General features: G+C 42.3%; 1 protein-coding gene across 2 annotated transcripts in view; it reads left to right on the forward strand.

Moving 5' to 3' along the window:
• The window catches only part of EFCAB12 (EF-hand calcium binding domain 12), a 1,195,865-nt gene that overhangs the window by 747,880 nt on the left and 433,048 nt on the right, over positions 1-14,937 (forward strand). For both annotated transcript variants that reach the window (XM_044078632.1, XM_044078631.1), the window contains exon 6: positions 1,682-1,895. In XM_044078632.1, the coding sequence (XP_043934567.1) occupies positions 1,682-1,895 (214 nt within the window). The remainder of the gene's footprint in view (positions 1-1,681; positions 1,896-14,937) is intronic.

Genomic DNA, 14,937 nt, shown 5'->3' on the forward strand with positions numbered 1-14,937 from the left:
TGCTGACGTCATCCTCATTCATACTTTGCGTAATCATAGTAACGAATGTCAGAGTACCTTTAACCACCACTACCAAGATTTTGGGGTGGAAACAGCAATTATATTTAGTCACAGATAGTAAATTAAAAGTACTACAGCGCTAGACCAATGCTACCAATTACCAGCCCTTAAAAGTGCTTTTTTCTAATAAGAGAGAGACCAACCCTCTCCTACTTCGTTACAGAAAATATCTCAAATGGAAGTCTAATTTCTCATAAACACTGTTATTTAGTCAGTTACCAGCTCAAAAGAGCTTTTTTTTTAAAAAAATGTTGTTCCCAGTAACACAAACGATAAAAATGACCAGTTCTAAAAAGAACTTTTGTAAGGAGACAGTCTTATGCTTACCACACTGTGTGTTAAAGACCGCTAGACAAGTGATGAAAATCCACTTAGCTTTTAAAATTGAAAACTGTCGTGGACTTGCAAATCACGAAAATAATTTTTCAATAGTAAAAAACTCCAGCAACCAGTGTAAAAAAACTCAACTAAAAACTATAAAATTGCAGAACCAACTTAGAAATAAACCACACACTAGAGCCAGAATAGATTAAGCGTTTTTGTCCCGTTTATTACAGAACTTCTTCAGAATCATACAATACACTACTCACATCATTTCCTTTTATATCAAGAACAACCCATCACTTCCCACAGTAATTAAACCTTAAACCTAATTAAACCTTAAAGGCAAACCAGTTTACAAAGTCACATTGGCCAGATGGTCAACTGAATGTAACTCCTTTGTCTATGGTAAAAAAGATTATCCTTGTCTATGCCTCCTAGAGTTCACTCCATGAGGTCTATGGTGGTCTGTTCAGCTTTTTGGTCAAGGGCTTCCTTAGATGATATTTGTGCAGCTGCAGCTTGTACTAATACTCACACTTTTATTGCTCATTACAAATTAGATTTGGTTTCCAGGAACAGAGCGGCCTTGGCTCTACAGTACTTCGGAATATGCTAACATGATGGCCACCCAAGGTTCGAGTAGCTGGGGACTCTGTCCCATCAGTTGAGGAATGAGTGAAAAGGACAACATCAGATAAAAAAGTTATGTACTCACCATAACATTTCATCTCTGTTTTCCATTCTCATTCTTCCTCAACGTCCTGCCCACCTGCCCCTATCCTTTTGCTTCTGGAAAGACCTAAGAGTTTTACAGGAACCTTTGTTCCTCGTTTGAGCTCTAGCTTCCTTTTTTTCCTTACTGCCTTTTTAATTTCTTTAACAAGTTGCCCTGTTATATATAGGGGCAGAAAACTCGATCTGAGGTATATTAGTTTGGCAGGGCATTATGGGTAAAGGGAGGAGCTTGATAGTTTTGGATCTGAAGATTTGGTAGAAGCGGCTGAGTCAGATCTGAGTCTTGAATCTGAACTCATCAGTTGAGGAAGAATGAAAATGGACAACCCAGATGGAATGTTATGGTGAGTACATAACTTTTTTTTTCACTAAATGAAGGTTAAACTTAGATGTGGTGGAGTAGTGCACACAAAATCTTACAAATAAATATGTTTGAAATTTTCATGGGTTGCAAATTAATATGATTGAATTTTTCATGGAGCATCACTTAAATTTGTGCATTGTGGCCCTTGGAATGATACTAAATAAATTCACTTTTTCTGTTTTCTTTTTCTTTTGATAGCTTACTTTTCTTGATGTGGACTCATCAGAGGAGTGTTCAGTAGTAAAAACAGGAAACTTGGCAATTGATAGCCACTCTCTGATGTCAACATTAAGTGGTGAGTGGGGAGAGTCCATAGATCAGTACCGAAGAACAACTTTCAAGGAGTACATGCAAGTCTTACAACTATGTCAGAGATACAATGTAGAACTCACAGAAAAACTCCTCGAGAGAGGTAGGGAAAATAATTGATATCCATATAACTTGAAATTTTTGTGTTCAACCTAACCGTGCTTACAGCCAACATCTTGCTTTATAAATGTGGAACAAACTTTTATTACAAGACTTAAAAATATCAGTTTTGGGACAGTAAATTTATTGAGGGAAAGTCTTTCAGTTTTAATTTATTTTCTTTACTTGAAGTGTACGTATATATGTTGTGTAGTCCAGTCTCACCTTCATTTTTACATATGGGTTCGGAGCCAATCCTCTGCTCCAACTCGGTTGATTTATAAGCTCGAAGACTTCTGGTTGGCTCGTGGCTAAGCAGGTATCCCATAGTGCATCAGTACAAACCTCAGGTCTCATTTGCCGCGTCGACGAGTTCGGTTGTGCTTCTCTTGGCTCTGACTAAGTGTTAACTTTTTTGATTATATATATTGCTTAATATCTTATGGGCCTGTTAGTGTGCTTTGTGGTATCCTGTGTACCAGTTATAGTTTTATTGTTAGTGCTGATAGTTTGATAAACGCTAGTGTTTGTTCTGGTGTATGGTTCATGGAGCAGTTTGGTTGGTGGTTATCCGCTGGTGTTTGATTACAGTGGTGGAGTTCGTTGTTCAAAACTCCAGTTTCAGCTTCCTCTGTTAATCTTTAGCAGAATAAGTTTTTTTTTTCTGTGTGTGTGATTTTTTTGCTGGTCTCTTTAAGTTAGAAGATCTAGCTGTTCCCCTTTTCTTAACTAGGCTGTTTTAGTTAGAGGACCCAGTCCTTGTGGTGTTTCTTCCTCCTTCAGGGCTAGGCCCTATTTAAGTTAGAGGACCTAGTCCTCCCTTTTACTTCTATTCTCTTCTCTCTTTTGGTCTGTGTGTTATGTCTAAAGAGGTTAAGGAGCACAAGCCTTTGGGCTTCAAGAAATGCATGAAATGCTCCCAAAAAATGTCATTGATGGATGGTTATGGCCTATGTGTCTATTGCTTAGGGGCCATCCATTTGCAAGACACTTGCTTGTTTTGTCATGCCTTCTCCCCTAGAGTGTTATAGGAGAGGAGGAACAAGCTAATTCTAAAGGGTCTTTTAAAGCCTGCCTTTGAGGAAGTCTTGTCTAGCTCTTCCTCTTCTTCCAAGTCCACTAAATCTGCTAAGTCTACGTCTTCGAAAAGACCATCTCCAGCACTGGCTGGTGTCTCGGAGCCACCTCCTAAAGTGGCAAAATTGGCCTCATCAGCTCCACTGTCTTCGGAGCCGACTGAGAGCAGCATTGTGGTGACAGGGTCGGTTCCTAGTTTGTCGGAGCTGACCACTGAATTTATGGAACCTGCTATTCCTTCAAGATCCCCGACTATGTCCTCCAGGTCTTCCAGGAGCTTTTCAGAAGAAGAAGTGGAGAGGGTGGTGCTGAGACTGCTGAAGTCGTCTGCTCTATCTAAATTGTTGTTGGCTCTGACCCAGTCCGTTTCAGAGCCTATGGAACCCGTTATACCCTCGATTGTTATTCCTCCTCCAAGCTGGTCTGTCGGAGTCAGAGGGCTTGGGGCCATTGGTGTAACCCTCAGCTCCAGCTCCACTTACAGTTGCTTCGGAGCCGAGTTCTGCTCCGATGCTTTCGGTGTCGTCCGTTGTGTCCAGGGGCCGAAGCTCTCTGGTCGTCGCCGACAGGGAAGGTTGGAATCAGTCTTCTTCAGTTTCAAGCCTCCCTCTCTGCACTTCAGCTAGGGTGAGCTCGGACCCTGTGTCTGTCTCTGAGCTGATAGCTCTGGCACCGATGGCATCCTCGGTCTCTTCGGAGCGGGGGAGGTCCTCGGAGCTGGAGAGGTCGGCATTTGAGATGATGAGGAGCGTGCTGTCCAAATCACCAGTTACCAGCAAGGGTACCAGCACTCTCCCCCCTAGGGCACCCACTTCTGTCTCAGCCCCTACTCTCTCTCTGGAGACAGCAGAGACCCTCAGCCTCAGGAGCCACTGGCTGGTGGCCCCCACTCTTCCGTGACCTCCCGGAATACACTTCTGAGGAGCTCCCCCAGGAAGAAGACATGCAAGAGGAAGCATGTTGACTCCCAGGATGAGTCTTTGACATCTGACACTGACCTTGAGGAGTTGGAAGGGTCCCCTAAGTCATCCTCTGATGATGTCTCCTTCGTGGACATCTTGGAGACCCTTAAGCAGAGGTGCGGCTGGCCCACTGTCAACCCTTCTGATAAGGAGTCGGTGTACCTGAAGGCTTTCGGGTCTCAACATTCTGCCCCTTGGGTGTCTCCACCTTTTGACGGACTGATGGATTTAGCTAGTCGAAAGGTGTGGAATACTCCTGATGTCATGGAACCAGTCCCTAGGAGATCCAGCAAGTTTCTTTCTGCCCCTCCAGATAAAGAATTTTTGTCCAAAGGTGTCCCTGTAGATGCCATGGTGGTGGCGGTGGCCACTAAGAAGGAGCTTGCAGAGACTTCCTCTTCTGTCCATCCACCGAGTAAGGAGTCTCGACAGATGGACAGGTACAGGAAGCGTGTCTTCAGTTCAGCGACTTTTACTCTTCAATCGTTGAACTATCTCACTCACTTCACGAGATTGCAGAGGGATCTCCTCAAGGAGTTAGGAGATTCTGTACAGGGTACATGTACTGAGGGAGTCCCTGACAAAATTTCTGCTCAGTTTTCCACCGTAAATTCTATAGTTAACTCCTCCATGCGGCTTATTTCTTATGCGGCTGATGGAGCGAGTAAAGCAATGGGGTTCAGGAGTTGCCCTAAGGCGTCACTCTTGGATGCGCTTGTGTAATTTTGCAGAACCGTTCAAGTCCACTTTCACCAATGCCCCATTTAATGGTTCCTCATTGTTTGAATCTAAGGTGAAGGACACACTCACTCGGTGTGAGCAAGAAGGAAAGACACTCTCTGCCGTGGGAGTACATTTTACTGTTCCCTCTCGACCATACCCCAAAGGTCATACCCCAAAGGTAAAATGTGGTTCAAGAAGTCCTAGAGGGTCTTTCCGGACACACAGGGTGAACCCTCCTTCAAAGGCAGAGGAGGAGGAGGAAATGGGAGACGTCGCTGTAGAGGCAGGGGCAGTCCGCAATACCAACAAGGCTGTGATTCCTTTCGGGGACGGCCTTATCAGCGCTCCTGATATGGGGCCCGACTGCGTTTCTCTGGGGCCGGTCGGGGGTCGCATTTCTTTATATCCAGAAGCCTGGCTAAGTATCAACCCAAGACAAATGGGTACAAAGAGTTGTTATCAGAGGCTATATCATACCCTTTTCCTTCCGTTTGTTCCCAAGAAGATCCCAGATGTATCACCCAATCACAGGGATCAGGCAACTGTGGAGATCAACAAGTTGCTCTTAAAAAGAGTCATCTAATCCATCCCAGCAGACCAGAGAGGATCCGGAACTTACTCCAGGTTCTTTTTAGTCCCAAAACGAACAGGAGACTGGAGGCCAATATTGGACCTCAGCAGATTAAACGAATCCATGAGGAAGGACAAGTTTTGGATGGTAACACTGCAGTCGAAACTCCCATTGTTAGGGAAAGACTACTGGATGTGCTCAATAGATCTCCAAGACGCCTACTACCGTATAAAAATGGACAAGGCATCCAGGAGCCATCTACGCTTTCAGCTGGGAGCCAGTCACTATCAGCTTCGTGCTCTGCCCTTTGGTCTCAACACAGCCCCCAGGATGTTCACCAAATGCATGGCAGTAGTGACAGCTCACCTGAGACGTCAGGGATTCCAGGTGTTTCTGTATTTGGGCGACTGGCTCCTGACCGCCCCCACCAGGCATCTACTTCTTCAAAACAAGGATGCCACTATTCAACTTTATGCTCAATTAGGGATCTCCATAAATTGGGATAAATATGCATTATTGCCCTCTCAATCTGTGATTTTTATAGGCGCAGAGGTAGACACAGTGAACATGGCAGCTCGTCTCCCCACCAAAAGGGTACAAAATTTAATCTTTCAAATTCAGCGTTTTCTCCCATTGCGGAAGGTCAAAGCAAAGTGGGTTCTTCAGCTCCTCAGGACTATGGCATCCACCATCCTATTAGTACCTTTAGCCAGGTTGCACATGAGAATTCTCCAGTGGCTCCTGTCTTCCCAATGGTCCTTCCAGTATCTTCCGCTGAGTCACCCTATTCTGCTGATGGAATCATGCAAGGAGGACCTCCTTTGGTGGATAGCACCCAACCAGCTGACGACGGGCGCCCCCTTTGTTCCTGCCCAATCCATTGCCACTGTGACCATGGATGCCTCCCAGATCAGGTGGGGGGTCATTATCTTGGCAGGACTGTCCAAGGCACATAGCAAGAACATGAGGCTCACCTGCATATCAATGTTCTGGAGATGAGGGCGGTGCTCCTGGCGTTGCAAGCACTTCAAGACTTCTTCCTCTAGGGACTATTGCGATACAATCAGACAACATGTCGGTAGTTTGGTATATCAACAGCGGGGCGGTACCAGATCTTACCCACTCTGTCAAGAGGCCATGCGAGTTTGGGAATGGGCGATTTCTTCCCAGCGCTTTCTGATTGCAACGCACATTCCAGGAACGACCAATGTGATAGTCGACAAGCTCAGCCAGGCAATCCTACTGCCTCACAAGTGGTCTCTGAAACAGTAAACAGCAGAACAGATTTTCCTCAAAGGGGGACAGCCTTGCTGCGACCTTTTTGCCAGTCCAGTCAATGCCAAATGTAGCAGCTTTTTTTTCCTTCATTCCCCCTCTGGGGGAGACACCCAGAGACGGTCTAGCTCACGATTGGCCCCTGGGTCTTTTGTATGCTTTTCCTCCATTTCCTCTCACTTCCAAAGTGATTCAGAAAGGCAGACAGCTGGGATGCAAGTTAATCCTTATTGCTCCATACTGGCCTCATCAGGTTTGGTTCCCCTTCCTTGAGCCTCTTCTTCTGGATGATCCTTGGATTCTGGACCCAGCTCCAGATCTGTTGACTCACATGTCAAGTTCGCTACATCCCTCAATCCACACCCTCAAATTGGCAGCGTGGCTGCTCCAGTTCCATCCCTAGTCAGGCTTCACGATGTATCTTCCTCAGTGTCACATATTCTTATGTCCTCCCATAAACCTTCAACTAGGAGACTATATGGCAGTAAATGGAAAAGATTTTCTATTTGGGCACAGAAAATGAATGTAGATCCCTACACTGCTTCTATCCCTGTGATTTTGGAATTTCTCTCCGAGCTTTTTCAGCAAGGATCTGCTACTTCCATATCAGAGTCCAACTGGTGGCTATTTCTCATTTCCATTTTAGGTTTCCAGATGCCAGTTTAATGTCTCATAAGCTATGCAAGACCTTTTTGAAAGGAGCCACTCTGTTGAGGCCACCACTCCAAGAACCTGTGCTTCTTGGGATTTAAATTTTGTGATGTCCAAGCTGGCATCTTCCCCGTTTGAACCTTCTCACTCATCTTCATTGAAATTTTTGTCTTGGAAGACTTTAGTTTTGGTGGCTATCACATCAGCTAGATGGGTATCAGAGTTACAAGTCTTGTCTGTTAAGCCACCTTATTTGATCTTTCATAAAGACAGGGTGTCACTGCATACTAAACCCTCCTTTGTCCCCAAAGTGTGTTCCTATGCCACGTTAAATCAATCCATAGAACTCCCAGTTTTCTTCCCTAATCACTGTAATGCAGCTGAATACAGGTTTCATCAGCTAGACATTCATAGACAACTACATTTTTATTTGCATTGGACCAAGGAGTTTAGGAAATCAGATCAACTATTCATTTCCTTTTCTGAATCCAGATTGGGCTTACCAGTTTCTAAAGTGACACTATCTAATTGAATTTCCAGTTGCATAGCCTTTGTCTACAGTTCGAAGGGCAGACCTTTACCCTTCAAGATCAAGGCTAATTCTACCAGGTCTCTGTCTACCTCTGCAGCCTTTCAAGCCAGGGTCCCACTAGATAATATTTGTGCAGCAGCTACGTGGGCTACCCCCTCACACTTTTATTACACATTACAAATTGGATTTAGCTTCCTTTGGCTCCACGGTGCTCAGGAGTATTTTCCAGTGAGCCACCCAAGAATAAGGCGCTAGGGACGCTGTCACACATGTAAAAATGAAGGTGAGATTGGACTACACAACATAAAGAAGTTATGTACTCACCATAACATTCCATGTTGGTAGTCCATCTCACCCTTCATTTTTACCAACCCGCCCTCCTGCCCCCATCCTGGAAGAATCTGGAGATAATAATAATAATTTGGTTATCTTTGGTTGGAGACCCTTTAGTATTGGCTTGTCTGTTATGGTTATTTCTTCTAGAGAGCAACAAATAAGATCTGGGGTTTGTATTGGTGCACTATGGGATACCTCCTTAGCCACGAGCCAACCAGAAGTCTTCGAGCTGATAAATTGGCCGAGTCAGAGCCGATGATCGGCTCCGAACCCATATGTAAAAATGAAGGGTGAGATGGACTACCAACATGGAACATTATGGTGAGTACATAACTTATTTTTTTGTCTACCATTCATAAGATCATTAGGAACTGTATGAAGAGAATAATCTTACTTGAGAAATGCTCCAAAGATTCTACCTCCTGGGTATAACATAGAGGATTATGACTGAGTCTCCTATTATAACCATCTTGTTATGTGTTTGAGACATGCATGCTAAGAAATTCACCTTGAGAGTAAAGAATGAGAAGTGAATCTGGCATTCAAGTTGAGAAAACATAATAGAGAATTATGATCATAATTCTTTGTAATGCATGGTGCTTTATCTGCTCCATGTACTACAAGTTACAGCAAAAAAAAAAAAAAAAAAAGAAAGAAAGAAAAAAATACGTGACGGAGCTTATTAAAGCCACTAAAGCACTTAACATAGTCAAACAGATAGAAGACAGAAAGGAAGTGCACTAATGGCATTAAAAGCTGTTAAACACTATGATCTGCCAGACCTTTGCTTATGAGTGCAGCAGAGTGAAGTTCTAACAGCTTTTAAGAGCTGTTTTATCTTCTGTCTGTTAGTCCCTAAAGAGAAACCTAACCTTAACAGCACTTAGGTATGTTTTAACAAACTTTTGTTAATCATACCTAAGTGGAGTTTAGATGAGGTGTCCTGTTAGATCCCCTTCAAAATATTGGATTCTCACATTATTGAATCCCACTTCACTGAGCCTGACTTTATCAAAGCTTCATTATATCGAATTCCCGGAACAATGAAAATTAACCCCGGGAAAGGAACCACTTGGCCACCATGGTGAACTTTGCTCTTTCTCCACCATAGTGCAGTCTCGGAGTTGGTATATTTAGTTAGGAGGGGCCCCCCATTTGAAGGTTCTTTTGTTTTTCTGTTTGTTGTTTTGTCCTGGTGGTTAAGTGGTTCCTTTCCCGGGGTTCATTTTGTTCTGGGAGTTCGATATAATGGAGATTCAATGAAATCAGGCTGTGTGAAGTGGGATTCAGTAATGTGAGTATTCATTGTTTTGAAGTAGACCCGTCCTCATAGGGGTGTGCTTTACAAATTTATCTGTTTCCCAGTTTTCTTGTATAATCACGCTACTCCATGCACTACAGTGCAGTAATAAGTTTTGATTTATTTTCTGAACAGTTGATTCAGCATTTATGTCACAGTTTGGTATATTTTTTCATCAATCCATTTGTTTTGTTGGGTTAGTTTCACAACCATGGAATACCCTGCCTCAACAAAAGTAGAATAAAGCATAATACCATAATACGAGTGCCTTTTTATTCTTTATACCGCCTTACTCTCCCTTTTTCACTTGCTTCCTTATTGCTATCTAATTATTTTCCCTGACTTTCTAAATATACCATAAGCCTGTTTTTCCCTCACTTCATATTGCAATTCCTGTTTGTATTAGACTAACTTACCTTTAATTTCTCTACGAACTGTCTACAAGCTGTCTAAAATTTCTCTAAATATTAAATGATTGTCATATACCTTATATCAATTCTTTTTTATATTATGTCTAATTAGTCATAATTATTTAAACTGCAGTAGTTTTTTGTTTTATTTTTGAAGCATGTGTAATTATTGTTCTTAAAATATTGTTCTTAAAATGTTTTGTAATACTTTGGAGCTTTTCTCCCCAGGCCTCCCCTGAAAATGGGCTTTTACCCAGTTGGACTTTCCTGGTAATCACATGTCAATAAATAAATAATATTTCATAATCTTTATACATGTATACAGTGTGGATCAGTCACCTAGCACCCACAAAAAATACATACGCATCATATGCATCTTATGCAATTGACTCTTTATAACCCCATCTAGCTTTTAATTTCAACTAACCTGTACAAAAATAAATACATGTCTACAAACTTCACCATACATTTCCAAGTTCTTTATTATGGTTCTGCTTAAAAAGGAACATTGAATTCCTAGAAAAGGATCTTCTGACTTGTAGTTTCTGTGTCACAGAGAGATGAAACCCTGATTACGCCCTTGCTATCCCAGGTCTGATAGCAACTGGGATTTTGGAAGAAGCAAATGTGAAGAGATAAGGAGTAAGTGGCACCAATTAGCTTACCCATTCCAGATGGAGTTAGTCACATAATCCCTGATGAAGGATCAGGAAGGCTGAGTAATGCACTGCATTGCACGAGAACATAAAAAAAATGAGTTTTTGCAATCCATCTGGACACTGAGAGTCTATGGAAGAACATGGTAAGAAGCAGCTCATTGTAGCCAAACATTGATTGCACTTGTTAGACAACTAGGATAAAACTTTTAGGAGTATAAAAAATCCTAACCTCTCACAGGATGATGCACATGGCCTCCAACTTTCACTTGATTTTTCTGGTGTCTTACATGAGCAAAAAGTAACTAATAGGTCAGCTGAGATCATGACTGGATTGCCTTTGAGAGGAAATGGAGTCAACAAGAATATTTAAAAAAATGGGTTGTCTGGATTCTCTAACTTTGATTTTTTTTCCCCAAAGACATTGTCTTCTCCCAGCTTTACTAAAGCTACAGCAATCTTTTGTGGTACAGAGGGATAAAGCACTTACCGTGACCCACTCAACCCAAGATCAGTTCGTGATCTGAGTGATGTAAGTGTTGAAAGGGAATGGTAGAATGAAATAAATATGAACTTGCTGGACTTGGTGGGGTGAGGCATTTTCGTCTGCTGCAGTAGTGACAAACATTGGCTGAGGGCTGGGATGTGCACTTATCTCTGCCTTCATCACAACTGTGTGGAAGCTTAATATGCCCTGGGTAAGGCATATTGAGTCCTTGTTTAGTTGAGTAGTTGTGAGGTTAGGTCTTATAAGAATATTCCTTGCTTGAAGATGGTGGCACATTGCATCACTGTTGCTCTTGCCCTGTAGTGGAATGAATGGGCATAGTCCTGATGGCAGCCAGATAATAGGAGTAGGAGGCATAAACAGCATACAAAAAGAAGTTGCATCAGTTTTATTGTTGCATTCAGATAGGCCTGCTAAGTGTTTCTAGAGAAAAATAAAATGAGTCCCTTTAGCTCATTAGATGTTTGACTAAACCATATCATTGCAGTTGCTGACATAATCATGGATGCTGGGCTTACCTTAACAGCATCTGAAGTCTAATGGAATAGAAAGACCCAAAACTTGACTGCATGTGTCTTGAAATATCACTAACATGCCCATAACCTGGAGCACTCGTGTATCAGATGAGAACAGTTCCCATCCAATTTTTCACATTGCCTGCATACTGGCAACATTGTGATTCCCTTCATATATGAGCTTCAGTGTCAACCACTGTTATTGAACAGCAACTTTACATTGAACAAAGAAACCATCAAGGCCTTTTATTTGTTGCATTACTCACCCTATGACCTTTCCTCTGATGTTTCCAAAATATCTGCTGTCCTTCTAGTTGCTATTCATAGCATCATTCAGATTTGATTTGATTTTCTAATACCTGCTGAATTAACATGTTTATAAATGGCTACCCTCAATCTTGCAAATACTTTGATGAAGTTGGAAGAACTTCTATAAATCCCTTGTTAATCCCATATCTCATTCTTAGACCCAGACAGGAGTCCAAGGGATCCAGATTTCCCATACAAAGCAGATGCCCCTTAATATTCTTCATATTGATCATTGCTGCAGTAGCCTTAGCCTTACGGGTTATATCTTGCCAAGGATATAACAGCTGGACAGCTTTCAAAGCTTCAGGGCACCTTTCATGCACCCAAACTGTCAAGTATCTTGAGCTGAGTTGACTAAAAGACAAATATGGGCATTAAACCCTTCAGAGCTTTACTTCTGCTGATGAGTATACTCATCTGAGGCTTTTGTGGACCGATGGCCGGCTTGTGCTTTTCTTTGCTGGGCAGATAAGTTTCCTTTAGGAAAAAAACTTCAATTTTCTTAAATTTTGTTGATGTTCTATTATGTCCCTCTTCAGGAAAGTTATTTTAATGCTAGGAGTGTTGTTATTTAATGGACTGTCTCAAGACTGTAACATACTTTTAAATGGAGCACTTTTTTTTCCCTGTCAGTTTAAAAGGTGAAAACTACCTGAATACCTATTTTCTGTGGAGAAATGGTGTTTATTTTGTCCATTTTGGGGCTGCCATAGTCTTTTAAAGTGCTTTTTACGTTTTTTTATGGAAATTTTATTAGTTTAACATATTTACAAAATATACACAGAAAGGAAGAAATTCAACATTGCATACTATTATACAATGTTAGGAATACATTGAATCATCAAGGTAATCTTATACAATTGACGCAGTAAGAGTCTTAGTATTTCAGTAGCAACAGTTCAAGGCTATCCCAACCACTAAAATTCTTAGTATGATTTATAGATCTTATTCTGATGAGTTATTTTTCAATGTTACATAGTATTGTTGTTAAATTTAAAAATTCTTAGAATGTAGGAACTGAATTAGATTTCCAATTTTTTTGTGATATCTTTTCTAGCCACTGCCAGGAGATTCTCTAGCATTTTTTGTTGTTTGGGTTTTACAGGTAAAGGAAGTGGAACATTCATTAGTATTATTGATCTAGTTAAAGAGCAATTATCAGACCATAACCCCTTAAAAATATACTTATCTCTTCCCAATTGTCGCTTGTCTATAATAGAAGAGAAGGAGGAAACTGTTGCAGAAAAGAGAAAAATCTTAGGATGCAAAAAACTCTCTTACCAGCCTCAGTAAGAAGCTGAGATCCCTCATAAAATCCTCCAAAGCTAATTACGAAAATAAAATTGCCAAAGAATCCAAAGACAACCACAAGGCATTCTATAGTTATGTCAAGAATCTAAATGCCAGTGCTCAGATCTGCACTGAGCTACAACAAAATGGCATTAAATATACTGATCCCAAGGATATTGCCAATATCCTGGCAGATCGACTTAGTGCCAACTTCACCCCCCTCTCACCCCCTAAAGGGCTCATCTCAATATCAAAAGATTGCCAAATTCTGGTAATCATGGCCACACAGGTAGAAACCGCACTCTCCAAAGCTAAGAATACAGCATCCATGGGACCAGATGACATCCCGGGCTGTGTACTACATGAACTATAACATGAACTGGCACCTCACCTAAGTGTCATGTTTAATCATAGCCTCACCTCAGGCTACGTGTCCACTGAGTGGCACACAGCTACAGTTATCCCACTCCACAAGGGGAGAGCCACCTTTGACCCTGGGAACTATGGTCCCATCAGTCTGACGAGCTGATCTGCAAGGGCATGGGACGCATTATCATGGAACTTATAAACAAAGACATTGGCAAACGTCAAACACTGGACCCCACCCAGTTTGGGTTTGTGAAGGGCCAATCTTGTCTCCTGAACCTGATTGACTTCTTCGAATCAGTCTCCAGAGCTGTGGATGTGAGGGTAAGGCGGTCCACACAGCCTATCTGGACCTCACCAAGGCCTTCAACACCATCCCCCACTCTGGAATCATAGATAAACTTACTAAGCTGGGCATAAATCCCTACGTCACTCAATGGGTTGCCAACTGGCTTACTGACAGAACCCAGACTGTAAAAGTAGCCGACTCCAAGTCCAGCTCCAGACAAGTTACAAGTGGAGTACCTCAGGGTTCAGTCCTGGGATCGCTCTTGTTTGGCATTTACTTCTCTGAAGTACAGGCCAACACTAAGGGACTCTGGCTAACAAAGTTTGCAGATGACTGCAAACTGGGAGCCATTATTGAATCCCCAAATTATGTGGATATTCTACAAAAGGGCCTTACAGAAACAGATGCTTGGTGCCAGAGCCATGGACTCAAGCTCAATGCCAAGAAATGTATAGTTATCACCTTTGGGAAAAACCATGTACCCATGAATTACCACATAGGTGGCAGTACATTAAACATCGAAAGTGTGATGAGAGACTTAGGGACACAGGTAGACAGTGGTCTCACCTTCGATAACCACATCGCCACAGCAGTCAGGAAATCCTTCTATCATCACTAAGGGCTTTTTATCCAGAAAAAAGGAGGCCATTGTCCCACTGTACTCATCCCTCATTAGACCCATTATATAGTGCAACGCCTCATTTGGTATGTACCTCACAAGACATCTGCAACAGCTGGAAAGACCGCAGAAATACCTCACTAAAAGAATCACAGGCCTAAAGCAGATGCCCTATGCTGACCGTCTAAAAAACTCCAGCTATACTCTGTGGCATATTGTCTACTCAGAGGCGATCTCTGCTTAACATACAAGGCCATGTCAAACCCTGAGCTGTTGGACATGCTCCACTTAAAGAAATCCCAATCCCTCAGAGGCACATGCCCCAGGGATCTAAACCTTGTCATCACAATGAACAAAACATGCTGGAGGGATAGGTTCCTGACCCAGAGACTCCCTATACTCTGGAATAGACTGCCCATACATGTCAAGCAGAGCGCCTCCTTGGCCCTCTTCAAAAGGAACCTTGAAGATTGGATGGGAGATGGGAAATTCACCCCAGGGATCACGTCAGTCGCCCTGCTAGACAATGGTCTAGGGAAGTAAATATTGTGGGAAGAAATATCCAGGGAATTGTTTGGCTAGGCTTGTATAGGCCCTAGGGCCAACAACCTAGTACCAACCTATGAGTCTTTGTGGGTTCTGTTCAAGCAGCTTTAT

The sequence above is a fragment of the Protopterus annectens genome, chromosome 7.part1 (genome assembly GCF_019279795.1).
Source record: "Protopterus annectens isolate FY-2018-M chromosome 7.part1, PAN1.0, whole genome shotgun sequence".
NCBI classification, from domain to species: domain Eukaryota; kingdom Metazoa; phylum Chordata; order Ceratodontiformes; family Protopteridae; genus Protopterus; species Protopterus annectens.